This window comes from Heterodontus francisci, chromosome 47, assembly GCF_036365525.1.
Source record: "Heterodontus francisci isolate sHetFra1 chromosome 47, sHetFra1.hap1, whole genome shotgun sequence".
In the NCBI taxonomy this organism is placed as follows: domain Eukaryota; kingdom Metazoa; phylum Chordata; class Chondrichthyes; order Heterodontiformes; family Heterodontidae; genus Heterodontus; species Heterodontus francisci.
Genome location: NC_090417.1, coordinates 8,897,761 through 8,913,300, shown reverse-complemented (window position 1 = coordinate 8,913,300; position 15,540 = coordinate 8,897,761). Strand labels below are relative to the sequence as shown.

At 42.6% G+C, this 15,540-nt stretch overlaps 1 protein-coding gene across 1 annotated transcript in view; it reads right to left on the bottom strand.

Annotated features, from left to right (window-relative positions):
• aebp1b (AE binding protein 1b) overlaps positions 1–15,540 on the bottom strand; it is a 74,463-nt gene that overhangs the window by 28,199 nt on the left and 30,724 nt on the right. The window contains exon 9 of the mRNA XM_068023095.1: positions 3,959–4,068. Within this exon, the coding sequence (XP_067879196.1) occupies positions 3,959–4,068 (110 nt within the window). The remainder of the gene's footprint in view (positions 1–3,958; positions 4,069–15,540) is intronic.

The window sequence follows — 15,540 nt, the reverse complement described above, 5'->3', positions numbered from 1 at the left end:
TTTAAATAGATCATTTTCATGGTTTGTTGTAACACTGTGAAGTTTATGGTTTAAATATGTGAAATTGTGAAATTCACAATTCTTAAGATGCTGTGACTTGTGAAATTTGGAAAGTTTGATCGTGAATTTGGTCGGGCCCAATCAATGACACATCTGGTTATCATATGAATTTCATTGTATCGTTCTTGGACCTCATTGGTTGGGTTCCTTATAGGTATCATCAACCAGCTGGTAAATTCGAGATGCAAAGATATTAAGGAGGGTAGACGAAAGCATAATGGCAACTGTGCAGGCGTTTTTCACACATCTGCATAATTTTACACCAGCTACACATGGATGGAGTGGAAACCCTTGCGGATGACAGATACTCCTGGGTGAGCTGGAGGTGCCTTTCTTTGATGCATTCGATGATGTCCTGCACCTGTGGGAAGCCAGGTATAGTTGCAACCCAAGCGTCCACACTCTCTGACTGGCATCATCAGTGCAAGGTTGACATTATTGCCTGCCCTGGCAAACAAACCATCAGTCACTCTTCTTATGCATTTGAAAGCTGCCGACTGCAAGATCCTGCATATGTCTCAGACAAAGCCCGAGAGGGAACCAGAGGCAAAGAAGTTGAAGCAGGTGGTGACAGCCACTGGTAAATTATGGCCACCAGTTCCACTTGGAAGCAGGCCTTGTTCCAGCATGCTGCATATGTCTGCGACCACCTGACGTGAGACCCTGAGCTTCCTGAGACACTTGTGTTCCAGCATGTCAAGGAAGCTTATCCTCTGAAATAAAAGCAAAATACTGCAGATGCTGGAAATCTGAAATAAAAACAAAAAGTGCTGGAAATACTCAGCAGGTCTGGCAGCATGTGTGGAGAGAAAAGCAGAGTTAACGTTTCAGGTCAGTGGGCTCATAATCAATATTAGTTCTGATGAAAGGTCACTGACCTGAAACGTTAACTCTGCTGCTCTCTCCACAGATGCTGCCAGACCTATTGAGTATTTCCAGCACTTTTTGTTTTTATTTAGCTTATCCTCTGTCATTACGCCTTGTGTTATATGTACGGCTTCCTGAAAGCTGCATCTCTCTGCTCATCTCTATGTTGTGGAGGGCAGGTCTGTGAGGAGCAGGGTATTGCTGCTCCTACTGGAGGATTGTGTGCAGTTTTGGTTTCCTTATCTGAGGAGGGATGTTCTTGCCTTGGAGGGAGTGCAAAGAAGATTTACTAGGCTGATTCCTGGGATGGCAGGATTGACGTATGAGAAGAGATTGGGTCAACTAGGCCATTATTCACGAGAGCTTAGAAGAATGAGAAGGGATCTCATAGAAACCGACAGAATTCTAACAGGACTAGACAGGCTAGGTGCAGGGAGGCTGATCCCGATGGTTGGGGAGTCCAACCAGGGGTCACAGTCTCAGGATACAGGGTATGCCATTTAGAAACGAGATGAGGAGAAATTTCTTCACCCAGAGGGTGGTTAAACTGTGGAATTCTACACTGCAGAAGGCAGTGGAGGCCAAGTCATTAAATATATTCAAGAAGGAGATAGATATATTAATGCCAAAGGGATCAAGGGATATGGGGAGAAAGCCGGAACTGGGTACTGAATTAGACGATCAGCCAGGATCTTTTTTGAATGGCAGAGCAGGCCCGAAGGGCCGAATGGCCTACTCCTGCTCCTATTTTCTATGTTTCTACTCCTTCGGTTGCTATTCTGTCTGCTGGTGATATTGACGCTGCTGGTCACCTTGGTCCTCATCTGAGATTCAAAGTAAACAGCATAAACGGCACCCAAACAGATCTGATAGATCAGAGCTCCAAAGTGCAGGTCAGATGTACAAACCTCCAAAGTAAAGAAAGTAACCTCTCAGCACAAAGACTGTGAACAAAACCTTTTACATGGTCAGGCAAGAAGCAGATGTCAGATTTCAGTACTTATTGGCATATTTCCTTGCCATGTCTTCAGCCCCCTTAGTTGCTGCTTTGTTCTTGCCTTGCTTTCACTCGTGAGTTCCAGGAATCCCATGGACCCACAGTTAAATAGCAAAAGCTATGTTAAAATCACTGTAATTGCCTCTCCTGCGGGAGTTGCTTGCATGTAGCCTAACACGCTACACTTAAATGCAGAAATTAAAGGGTTGGAGCTGGCTTCCAAATGTGCTGTAAATTTCCCAGCTTTTAACCTCCCATCCACTCCCAAATGCACTCACTCCTACAAGTTAAAATTCAGCACATTGAATCTGCTGCTGTAAAATTTTTAAATTTACTTTTAAACTCGTAAAAATTACTGGAATGGTTCACACGAAATGATCAAGTCTCTGGATCAACATAAAGTAAACAATGAGCTCAGCTTTTGAGCAGATTGTCCCCTGGCTCTCAGCCTGCCCATAAACTGTGCAGCAGAGTCCCTTTAGCAGTGGTCCTGAAGTATGAACTAGAGATTATTACTGTACTCTGTCGACATCAGCTTGATTACTGGAAATGTCCAACAATATTCAGAATTAAAACTGTGCTGGAGAGTCAAAAATACTTCTTTCTGGAATGCAGATGAATACGTCAGCAATAGGTGGGAGATGTAATAATGATGACGACATCTGCGCTCAGAAGTGAAAAATAACATTCCACTCCCTTTATGTAAACTACTTTCTGTCTGGGATTTATCACTTCCAGATTGTACTACTGTCACCATCGCAAGCTAACAATAAATGGTGGTTATGCAAAATACAACAGCAGTTCACTGAACATGAAAGAATGATGTTGAAAGGAAGAACATTTGTGTCAAATGTGGACCAGTGGGTAGCATTCTTGCCTCTGAGTCAGAATACTGTGGGTTCAAGTCCCACTCCAGAGACTGAATACAAAAATCTAGGCTGACATCCAGTGCAGTACTGAGGGAGTGTTACACTGTTGGAAGTGCCATCTTTTGATTGAGGCTTTAAACTGAGGCCCCTCTGCTCTTTCAGGTGGAAGTAAAAGATCCCATCGCACTGTTTCGAAGAAGAGCAGGGGACTTATCGCCGGTGTTCTGGTCAATGTTTACCTCTCAATCAACATCACTACAACTGATTATTTTATCATTATCACATTGCTGTTTGTGGGAGCTTGCTGTGCGCAAACTGGCTGCTATGACCTCACTTCAAAAGTACTTCATTGCTCTAAAGCATTTTGAGGTCATGAAAAGCACGATATAAATGCAAGTCTTTCTTTCCAGAGGAGAAGTTTTCCAATTTTTACGACACAAAATAAGACAAAATGCGGTAGAAATTCATTTTGGCAGTGTTTTGCATCTCCATATCCAATTTCACCCCGAGTAACTGTAAAACAGTAACATGTGGGGAACTGGTCAGATGCATAGATTAACTCGCCCTCATGTCTAGGAGCTTTGTTCTTATTCAGGATATTTCTACTTAAAGTCTTCCAGGGAAGGGCTAGCATGTGACCCTGGCACTCCCCATGATTACGAACCTTGCAAAGCACACACTGCTATCATATTTTCCACCTTGGATAGAGAAGTTGTCTATCTTTGTGTTTAAAGTCCCTGTGAGTGCCTCAGGCCCAATGCAGTGTGAAAGCCTTCATAGCAACATTGTGGTTGTTACTTGAATGGCATGAGATGAAGGAAGGTTGGACTGGTGACTCTGGTGAGCCTTACCCGAATTCTCTAATTCTGCCTGTTACTCCATTGGTATGCATCATACCAATTTGATTAGGTTTGCTGGGCTTATGGGTGGGTTTGTCAGAAAGGTTGATACTTTTGATGACGAGCAGTGCCTGGATATGCTCTCAAGCCTAGGGATACATGACGCCTTTCTGAAGCCACTTTGTCACCTTATTTCTTGTATAAATTGTGCCGTGGTGTTACTCTTTGTAGGAAAATGAAAAGAAATTACAACTTTTAATCATAATAGCAAGGAATTATGATTGTGTGATAAAGTGGATGCTTGCTACAAACCAGAGCCCGCTCACCTGCATGTTCAGTCGAATACGGTGAGGGCCAAGTCCATGTCGCAGAAAGGAAGATGATATTAATTGTTCATCAGCAATTTTGTGGGATTCGAGACCCAGGGGAGGGCATTCTGAAAAAGAGATGAAGTTAATTGATGAATTGAAGAATTTAATATAATTGTATACTATTCATACAGGAGATCTTCTGATGACAAATCTGCTTGGTGAGGTCTGAATACAGAACTGGCCCTTTTGTAAGACTGCAAAATGTTGTGGTTTCACTTAATTATTCTCCTATTGAGCAGTCTAGCCATTGGAAGGGTTATGAAACATATCCAAATAGAATATTTCTTAGTCATAATAGAAATCTCTGGTAATCCCAACTGTTCTGGCCAGGTGAGGAGAGGGTCACAGTCGCCACTCTTGCCCTTCCTGTTATTTGACTGCAGTAGGCTTTATTCCTTTTTAAACTGTGGTTGTACTTACCACCTCAGTGAGTGTTTTATCTTTTACCTTTAATATGATCGTGAAAGAACCAATCGGACAGGTTTTTCTTGAGTTTAAACAAGAGGTAAGCTTATTCTGCTCAACAAGCTAAAACCCGATGTAAAATAATAAAACATATGCTAACATTCACACACACATTCACATGAGGATCACGCACATACAGATAGATGACAAAGTGGAAAGTAGGTTTTTTGTTTGGATAAAAGTCCAGAATAAATAAAAGTTAATACACCGTCTGAGGTTGGATGATTCGGTGGCCTTCAGGCTGGAGTTGTATTCTTGAAATCTTTGGCTGGTCAAAGCGCACTTTGTGGCTGGCCCACATGGCTCAGGGTTTTGGCTCAGGGTTTTCTTGGAGGCAGTCTTGTAGGTGGCTTTTTTCCCCTGGTCTCTGTAGCAATCTGTAGGCTTGTAGGGTCCACAGGTGCTGACAGTTTTCAAACTTGATGTTTTCTGGAGACAGAAAGGGAGGCAGACAGCTTTTTCTGCTGCTGCACACTCAGTTTCTGTTTGTCTCTTCTGTAACAAAACTCCCAGTTTTACATAGCCTGGGGAGACAGTCACATGGTTCTCTCAATTCCGTTTGTTTTTAATGAGGTCCAAAGTCTAAAACCCAAAACCTCCCGCAGGTGGTATTGTCACTGTTGTCCCCTGGAGGGATGTCTCCACTCATGAATGCCTCGAGATGGTTTTGAATGTCCTGCTAATGAGGGTGATCTGGATAATCTACTCAGTTAGTCAAAGCATTGTCCTGGCTGGGCTTCCTGTTAGACTTGGGTTTCCAATTTGATCTCCTGGTATTTCAGATGCAAACTGTGGTGGCCATCTTGGTTGTCAGTTTTTTTTCAAAGATTACTTGGATTTTTTCCATTAAAAGTTTAGTGTAAGTTTCCAACTGATGAATTAATATTTCTCATTTGCCATATTGTGTTTTCTTCACACAACCAATATTCCACTTACTGGTTTATTCACATTCAGGATATGATTTGCAATGAAATACTCTTGCAGTTTGATAACGGGCATATAATTCAAGGCTTACACATGTAATTGCGACAGAAGATGCAAATCAAAACTACGTACGGACACATTAGCACCTGCAAATACATACTTTGTCAGGATAGTCAATGACCTTCATATACCTGCTCTGACAGGATATTCTAGTGTCCACTCATGCATTTTCAGTCAAGGCAATCTAGTGCCCACTCATGCTGGCTCTATCATGACAGTGTAGTGCCTGCAAAGGCACGTTTGTCTGTGACGTGCATGTGAATAACTGAGATCACAACTGGTACCAGTAAAACCCAGAGGGAACAGTTTAATATTTCTGTGAAAATAATTGAACCTAGGTCATGAGCTTCACAAAGTGAATGGGTTACTTTAACAAATTGTTTACCCATGTTAGTTCCAAAATTGGCAGATAACATCTTACATAGATTAAACAGTATTAAAAATACCTTTTAAATTCTTTACATAACTAATAATTGGACTGTACACTCCAGAGAGCCAAATCTTGAAACCATTACTAATGCAACCTATGTTGTTGGCCAACTAACCATCAGAAAAACAATTCAGTAAAATATAAATGTTGAAAACTGAAATGACTGTGGCGGTTGGGTGGGAGGCAAATTCAGCGGCAATAAGTAGCAATGGAGCACCATACTGCGAATTGGGGCAATACTGAAAAATAGAGGGCTGTGCTGCCAGTTCGTGGCAATAAATGTTGCAATAGAGCACCAACTGGCATTTGGGACAATAACTAGCAATAGAGATAAATTGCTGTTTAGGGGGAATCTGTAGCAATGGCAGTAACTATGTCATGCGATGCCCCGACCTACCAAGAATGAGGCACATTAATTTTGTCATGAACATTGATTTTAAACTGTTACTGGAATGAAGAAAGGATCAACTGTGGCTGGAAAAGATATTTGCATATTAACAGACGGTGATTGGAAGGACAAAGGACCATTCCCTGACGTCTTCAACCCACAATGGACCTTGATCACCAGGTATTGTGTGTAAGAGAAGCATTCCAGAGACTGCGAAGGTGATATAATCCAAGACATTGTCAGACCAGTTAGTCACATGACTAACCTGCTTGGCCACCTGGGGTTTTCTGAATTGTACAGTTTGAATTCAGGGTGTCTGTTTGCTCCTGGACTGAGAAAATCTCTCCTGTCTGCTCCCATCTCTTTCTCACAAGCCTCTGAAGACACATGAACTCCAAGTGAGAAAAGTCTCCAACAGCGAACAAGGTTTAAGAAGAATACTAGGCCCCAACGAAAAGCAAGATCTACCTAAAATCAAGGACTCTACAGTGAGCTCGAAGAACCATAACAAAAACGCTTCAGATATTGCCTCAAACTTTTCCACTTTATTTTTCTTCTCTTTTCTGTCTCTGTTTACATGTGTGTATTATGTATACATGCTAGCATGGGCGCATCATAGGCATCAACCGAATTAGAGTTCAAGTTTAATAAATTTCAACTTTTCTTCTTTAAATCTAAGAAAGTCCGTTTGTGCTAGTTTCTTTGCCTTATAATTGGAAAGCGGTGAACAAGGATTCACCAAGGGAGAGCTAAAAACACGGTGTGTTTAAAATTAAACCCTGTTACGCTAAGACCAGGTGAAGGCTAAAAGGGAACCCTAGACCTCTTTCTCACCTGGCCATAACAACTAGCAATACCAAACTAGTTTGCTATTCAGGGGCAATAACTGTAGCAATAGGAGTCTGAACTGTTATTCAGGCGCAATACTAGCAATAGAGCTGCAGTTCACAGCAATACTTGTGGTATGGCATGGGGCTGCTATTCAGATAGCCTGGAAGCTTTCTGAGTAGGTTGCCATTGTTGATTCAGGAGCCTGGTCATTCAAGCATTGTATTTCCCTTTGGGAGCAAATTTGGAGTATCTCCAGAAACTGGAACACCTCATTGGTCATTTGCAAGCTAGATTGAGGGTATGAAGTGGCTTTAATGGGTGCTTAATTCCAGATATCATTGGACAGAGTCTCACCACCATTAACAGGGCCTTGTATTATTCGTATCACGAAACTTTGGCCAGAGCAGCTACAGCTGTTTTGATTGCTGGTACTGATATCATCACATGCATTCACTTTCTCCACATTTGTTAATAATTTGTAATTTTTTTGTGTCGCAAATTCTGATTCCATTCTTTGAATAGCTGCATGCAGGTTTTATAAATAATAATTTTGCAGTATATGCATTTCATGCCAAGCAGAGGCCATTGTATTTTTTGAGATTGTGACATGTGATGATGCTTTAAAGTGGGCAGCAGTGTGTTGTCTGTGTACCTGTAGCCACACACTGTTATGTGTCTTATTTTCACAAAAGAAAACTAATACAAGTTATATAAATATAGGAAGGGGTCAAATTTAAAGCCTTGAAGTGGTTAACCCTCTGCGGACTGTAGTCATACAGACAACAAAATAGAAAGTGCAACTGACTTTCAGTTTCTCAGTTGCAGTTAGTTTTTTTAAAGTTATTTTATAATGCATATGAAATGTCTAGTTGGAATTTTTTTTTCTGTTGTGGCCACCAGCCCCCGCTGAGTCAACGTCCAGGAGCGACCAGGCCCACTGAGGCCAGTCTTTAGCACTGGAAGTGTTAAAGCCCCTGCTATAAAAGGCATGCACTAATTCTAGGCACATATGTACTATATTACATCTGCTCTGACTTTGGCTGAGAGTTGGTGGCATGGCAGATCAATTTAAAGGTAGGCATTAATGCCAGCAATAACACGAAAGCTTCCAGAACCTCAATAAATATTGACTTTGGGTGAGGTGAATGCCATAACGGTGTTTATGAACAAGAGCAGAGCAGAGCTAGCAGAGGTCATCATAAACATACAATTCCTTGAGGGAATACAAGTTATGTAATGTAAGAACTGTGCAAATTTAGCCTGCTGCTTTACTCATTGCATCAATGGCAGTCTTAAATAAAGGATGTACAGATCTGGGTCCTTAGATTTGACTTGGACACAGTATGACTCCAGGGTAGATTTTCTTTTGGAGACATTGAAACAACAACAAATTGAATATAACAATATGTCAGTATCTGCACAACTTTATTAGCTGATACTTGCAGTAATTGTTGTAGATGTTGAATCTTGCAAAATTTCTAAGCTATGTCGAGCTATGTCTACGGAGAACCCAGCCCTTCTCTCCAAAATAGTTGGTTCAAGGATAACTCTCTCCTTTTGAAATAACACTTTGCTGATTTACTCTACAGTGTAAGCAATAGAAAATTAAGTCAACCTTGTCATCGACTACACAGCCAGAAGAATACCTCTTCACTATCCCCCCATGTTTTAAAGTTTTATTTTGCACTCATGCTATACCATGCCCTGACACTCAACATTAAAGTTCCAACTTCAAAATGACCTGACACTGATCTCCGCACACTGTTCTTAAATATTGTTTCTGAACTGTATTTAGATTCATAGACTATTACAGCACAAAAAGAGGCCATTTAGCCTGTCATGCTTGTGCTGGCTTGATGAAAGAGCTGTCCAATTTAGTCCCACACCCCCAGCTTTCTCCCCATAACCCTGCTAACCATTTGCTTATGGAAGTTCCATTAATCTATGCTGCAAACAGCCTGTCATTCCAGATTTATGCCGTGTTATCCTGTGAATTTGAAATTACTTTATAGTTCAGAAGATATTCAAGTTCACAAAAACAATTTAAATTAAGGACCTTTGAAATAAGGGAAGTAGACTGCATTGGCCAACTTTGCATTTTGCCAGTGTGAGTCAGGTTGGGAATTTATCAATTTTCTGGTCACTGTTACAGGCTTTTGTCTGTGAGGGGTCTCCAAAAATCATGGCTGCAGTGACATACACTCTGGTTCGAAGTCGTCAGAAATCAGACCAGCTGGTCTGAGCTTCAGCTACTCAAGGACTCTACCTATCACTTTTCTGTAGAATGGCACACGTCAAGAAAATGTGCTATGCCAAATGAGGATTTATAATTCATCGGTTGTAAACTCACGTAAACTTAAAAAAAAGGAAAGCTGGAATATTGCAGACAACTTTTACAAAGACTGTGCCACAGCTAAGAATGGCCACCACCATTTACATTTGGAAACCTTGCACATTCCGAGGCATCAAATGTGGAGACATTTGTCTGATTTGCCTGTCCCCAAAACGATGGCTTGCCCTATGGATTGAGCTACCTGAGATTGCTTTGATTAGTAAGACATTCTAAACCATCTTGGGAAATTAACATTGAAAGGGCGAACCCCTTGAAGGGAAAACATTAACACCATGAGGCTTGAGAGATGGAAATTCCTAAACTTGAATCTCATTAGAAGGTACCAGAGAATACACTGAGACAATCATGTGACCATCTGTCCATCTCTGAAAACGGGGAGTTGCCCTTGGACAAGCAGACAAGCCAGAAACTCAGTCTGTGCAGAAGCCAGAAGGGTTGTCTGTCTCTCTCTCACTCTCCAGAAGGCCTGGTGGGGCGTGCGAAGCCTAGCTGCGGCTGCGAGATCCGAGAAGGAAGCCTCTGCTCAACTGTCTCCAAGAACAACTACCAACGCAGAACTTCAGGAACACGAATTCAACAGGAAGACCACAAAAGTCACCAGTCCCCGCAGAATGTGTTTTATTTTTAATTTTTCTGGACTCCAATCCAACACATATTTATTCCTCATTACTCTGAGATCTATTTGTGTGTGTGTGATTCTCGTGTCTGTGTGTATTTATGAAGGTGTAGTATAATTTTATTATTTCTATTTGGATCGGGCTTATATTTTTAAATATAACAAACTTACCTCTTTCTTGTTTAAACTCAAGAAAACCTGTCCGATTGGTTCTTTTACAATCACAACAAAGGTAAAAGGTACCATTCACTGAAGTGGTAAGCAATTCCACTGTTTAAAAAGGAATAAAACCCTGTTGCAGTCAAATAAGAGGAAAGACAAGAGGGGAGCCTTGTGACCACTCCTCACCTGATGGTAACAGAAAGTTAGGGGCTCAAGTCCCTGGTCGTAATGACAAACGAGAAATTGGAAGCAGAAAACCAAATTGATCCTTTTCAAAATTTTAAAAACTTCAGTACAGGTTTTCTTGTGGTTTTCGTTGCTAGAGTACTGACATATCCACATTCGAGGCTAGTACCTTCCTAAGCCAGAGTGACGTAACTTGGGACAGGTTAAACGCCATATCTATTGAAGAGTTGAGGAATGTCGCTGGGCAGTTAGGGATTACTATCCACCCAAAAGCCAGTAAACCTGAAATCCTAAAACTTGTGGTGAACCATTTTGCACTTGAAAGGGGACAGGCTTTGAATCAGAAACAGACAGGGTAATATTAGCGAAGATACAACGAGAACAGAGGAGACTAGAATTAGAATTCCAGAGAGAGAAACTGCAGAGAGAGTGTCAAGAATGGGCTTTCCAAAGGGAGTTAAGGAAGCTTGAACTAACTGGAGGAAGACCCAATACACCCAGTGAAGGCATGGCTAGTGAGGGAGCTACCGCTAGCTCAGGACCGAGTGCTGAGCTCTTAAAGTTCTCCCAGATGATTCCAAAGTTCAATGAGGGGGATGTGGAAGCATTTTCGTCAGTTTTAAAAAGCTTGCAAAACAGCTAAAATGGCTAGCAGATAGCTGGACTCTGTTATGGCAAAGCAAACTAACAGGAAAAGCCCATGAGGTTTATTTACTATTGCCAGATGAGAGTTCATCAGACTCTGAGATGACTAAAAATACTATGCTTGGTGCATGTGAGCTAGTACCAGATGCTTACTGCCAAAAATTCTGAACCTCCAAAAGCAGCCTGACCAAACTTACCCTGAGTTTGAAAGAGTTAAGCAGCTTGCTTTTGACCAGTGAATACAGGCACTCAAGATACAGCCCACATATGAAAATCTCAGAGAGGTGATCCTTCCCAACAAGTTCAAAAACTCGCTTCCCCTTTCCAGTAAAACTCACATAGAGGAACAAAAGGTTCCAAGAGCCAGGCAAGGCACAATCCTTGCTGATGAATTTACACTTGTACACAAGCCCTTACCCCAAGGGAAACCCTTCCCGCATCACCCTCATAAACCCAGAAAGGATAAAAGGTGGGAGGGTGATAGGAACCCAAACAGCTATGGGCGAGAAGGGAAAGCTGGATATACAGGGGGCCCTCCTCAGGCCAAAAAGGATGGTGCTGAGAGCAGGAGTGATGCCCGAAGACCAGTGTGTTTCTGTTGTAACAAGGCAGGTCACCTTTGAGCTGACTAGGATTCATCAGACCAGTGCAGGATGGAAAGCACATGGCTTTGCTTTTTTTTTACTGTTTAATTCCAAAAATAAAATCAAAATTTGTAAGAAAAAGACGCAAAAATATAGCAGACTACTCTGATCTGAACACTGGGAGGTATATATAGATACAGGTGTAGTGCATGGAAAGCACAGCAGAGCAGGCTGTGGCTTTAACTGCGGCAGGCAGACCCAGTAAACCGACTGCTGTGAGTGTGGGAAAGTTAACAAAATCCCAGAAAGTTACCAGGATTTTGTGTCCCAAGGAAAAGTGACCCCATACCCCTCGAGTGAAGCAAGCAAGCCCATAGTCATACTTAGGGATACAGGAGCCACCCAATTCCTTCTACTAGTAAAAGGCATGACCTTTCCCCGAGAGAGTGCACTGAATGCCAGAGTGCTAGTGAATGGTATCGGAGGGTGATATATGACCTTACCCTTTTCCCGGGTGCACATGGAGTGTGACCTTGTTTCAGGACTGGTAAATGGGGATTGACCCTAGTCTACCTGTGGACAGGGTTGACCTGCTCCTGGGTAATGATCTGGCAGGGGCAAAGGTGGTAGCTTCCACAGTAGTTTTAGAGAAACCAAAAGAGGTCAGGGAGACAAAGCAGTTGCAGGGGAAGTTCCCCGATATTTTCCCTGACTGCGTGGTGACTTGGTCTATGACCCTACTGTCTGGTTATCTGAACCTTCTTTGGGATGTTAGATGACCCAAAGGATGCGTTAAACAGATCTTCCTTGGTCGAGGCTCAGCAAGCCGACCCAGTACTAAAAAGTTAGCACTGACTGCCCAAACCGAAGCTGAAACAGAGGGAGTCCCAGAGTACTGTTTAAAGAATGAGGTGCTGATGAGGAAGTGGACACCTCCTCACAGACCTGCGGACGAAGAGTGGACAGTGGTTCACCAGATAGTGATGCTGCCGAGGTACCGTAAGGAAATACTAAGAAAAGCCCACGATCTTCCAATGGTGTCGGTGTACAAAAAACCCAAGTCCGCATAAGATAGCATTTTTAGTGGCCCAAAACTCCACAAAGATGTGGTGGAGTTCTGTAAAACCTGTCACATGTGCCAGGTTGTGGGGAAGACCCAACCTGCTCTCAAACCTGCACCCCTATTCCCATACCAGCTTTTGGGGAACCCTTCAGCAGAGTGCTGGTATTTGTGTGGGGCTGCTGGCGAAAACAAAAGGGGGCTACCAATATCTTCTCACCACTATGGCTGTGGCTACCCGATTTCCAGGGGCATTCCCCTAAGAACTATCTCTGCCAAGGTAGTTGTGGAGGAGCTAACCCAATTCGTTACCAGATATGGGTTGCCTGCTGAGATCCAGTTGGATCAGGGCACAAATTTCATGTCTGGAATCTTTCAAAAGTCATGGGTAATCTGGACATAACCCAGCTAAAGTCCTCAGCCTACTACTCACATCACAAGGGGCTTTGGAACGGTACCACCAGACCCTAAAGACAATGATCAAGGCATACTGCTAGGAGTACCCCCATAACTTGGACAAAGGGCTGGGATTTCTCCTGTTTGCCACCAGGGACTCACTCAATGAGTCCACCGGCTTTAGTCCCTTTGAGTTAGTTTATGGACACGTGGTGAGAGGTCCTCTGAAACTAATCAAGGAGAGTTTTTTGGGACACAGGGATGAGTCTTCCATGTTAGACTACATTTCCATGTTCCGGGAGCAGCTCACAAAAGCTATGCAGTCGCTCAGGAACACCTAAAAACCTCCCAGACAGCTATGAAAAGGCAGGCAGATAAACATGCCAAGGCCAGAACATTTTGGCCTGGAGACCATGTGCTCGTATTACTCCCAATTCAGGGTGGACCCCTGAAAACCCGGTTGAGTGGCCCATACTGAGTAGTAAACAGGATTAGCCAAGAAAATTATTTAATTGACACCCCAGACCAAAGAAAAAAACAAACGCTGTGCCACGTTAACGTGTACAAATAGTATCTCAAGCAGGAAGGGACAGACAAGCACAAGTCTGTCAGATAGGCAGGAAGGAAGGGGACGAAAGGGACAGTGAGGACGAGTTAGAGGAAGGCCCGCAGGATTCCCAAATTGAAACCCCTACTGTCCAGTTAGCCAACACTGTAATGTTAGAAAAATTAGACACTACTATTCGATGTAAATGCAGGACAAAGAGACCGCCTAAAAAGGCTGCTCACAGCATTTACAGAAATCTGCAGAGACATGGAAACTTCCCAAAATAGCAAACCAAAAGTGAGAAAGATTCCTCACCCAGCTGAAGTGCTGCAGGGGAGTGCAATGAAAGCTGGACAGACACCTGCGAGCAGTAATGTCCCTGAGGACATTGGGCAGATTAGCGAAAAGACCCTCCCCACAGTAAAGGGAAAAGGGAAGGAAAACTGCCCTAACGTAAACAGCACTTGTGTCGCTCACTAAAATTGAGGTCAGAGTGGATCTACCCACTGAAGAACCCAATGATCAGGTCCCAAATCCAAAGCTAATCAAACTCAACAATTTCAATTCAGAACACAGCAAGAACATAGGCCCGGAGGAAATCTCAGACACCTCACAGGGACTAAAAAAATAAATAATTTATTACCCACTGTCACTATAGAGAGAAAAATTAGCAAGGTGCTGGAACCTGAATGGTTAAAGCCACGTGTTGCAGAAACAGCAGTTGAAGGATTAAAGCTTATACATAGAGGAGAACTTGACACAACAGTAATGGAAATTTGCATACCCCAAGCTTCACCAACAACCACATGTTTATTAAGATGCACATTCCCAGAGTTTTACAAATTGATGCTAGAGAAACTTGAATCCTATCTGACAACACAAAACCCAAAGGAAATGCAATTTCTTAATGGTAGGTCATCCAAATGAAGGATGATGACAAAACTCCCAAAAAATTAAACCAGAATAGTTATTGCAGGCAATGCCAGCTTCAGCAATTCTAAGATTAATGTGTAAATTTGAGAAGTGAGTGTTTGAGAATGAATGCACTTGTTTTTTTGAATAACCTTGTCATGAAATGTTCCAATCATCACATTTCATTCCGTGTGGGGTGGAGGTGTCAAAGTGTGGGGTGGTTTGCCAAATGAGGATTTTTAATTCATCGGTTGGAAACTCACATTAAACTTGAAAAAAAGGAAAGCTAGAATATTACATACAACTTTTACAAAAACTTTGCCACAGCTAAAAATGGTGGCCGCCATTTGCATTTGGAAACCTTGCACATTCCAAGGCATCAAAAGTGGAGACACATGTCTGATTAGCCTGTACCCAAAACAATGGCTTGCCCTATTGATTGAGTTACCTGAGATTGCTTTCATTAGCAAGACTTTCAAAGCCATCCTGGGACATTAAGATTGAAAGGTCGAACCCCTTCAGGGGAAAACACTGACACCATGAGGTGTGAGAGATGGAAATTCCGAAACTTGAATCTCATTAGAAGGTACCAGAGAATATACTGAGACTGTCATGTGACCATCTGTCCGACTCTGTGAAAGTGAGGAGTTTCCCTTGGACAAGCAGACAAGCCAGATATTCAACCTGTGCAGAAGCCAGAAGGGCTGTCTGTCTCTCTCTCTCACTCTCCAGACAGCCTGATGGGGTGTGCAAAGCCTAGCTGCTGGCTGCCAGATCAAAGACACCGAGAAGGAAGCCCTCTTCTCAACTGTCTCCAAGAACAACAACAGCTAATGCAGAACTTCAGGACCACGAATTCAACAGGAAGACCACTAAAGTTACCAGTCCCCACAGACTATGTACTATTTTTATTTGTTCTGGACTCTAATCCAACACAAATCTATTCCTCATCACTCAGTAAATTATTTGTGTGTGTGT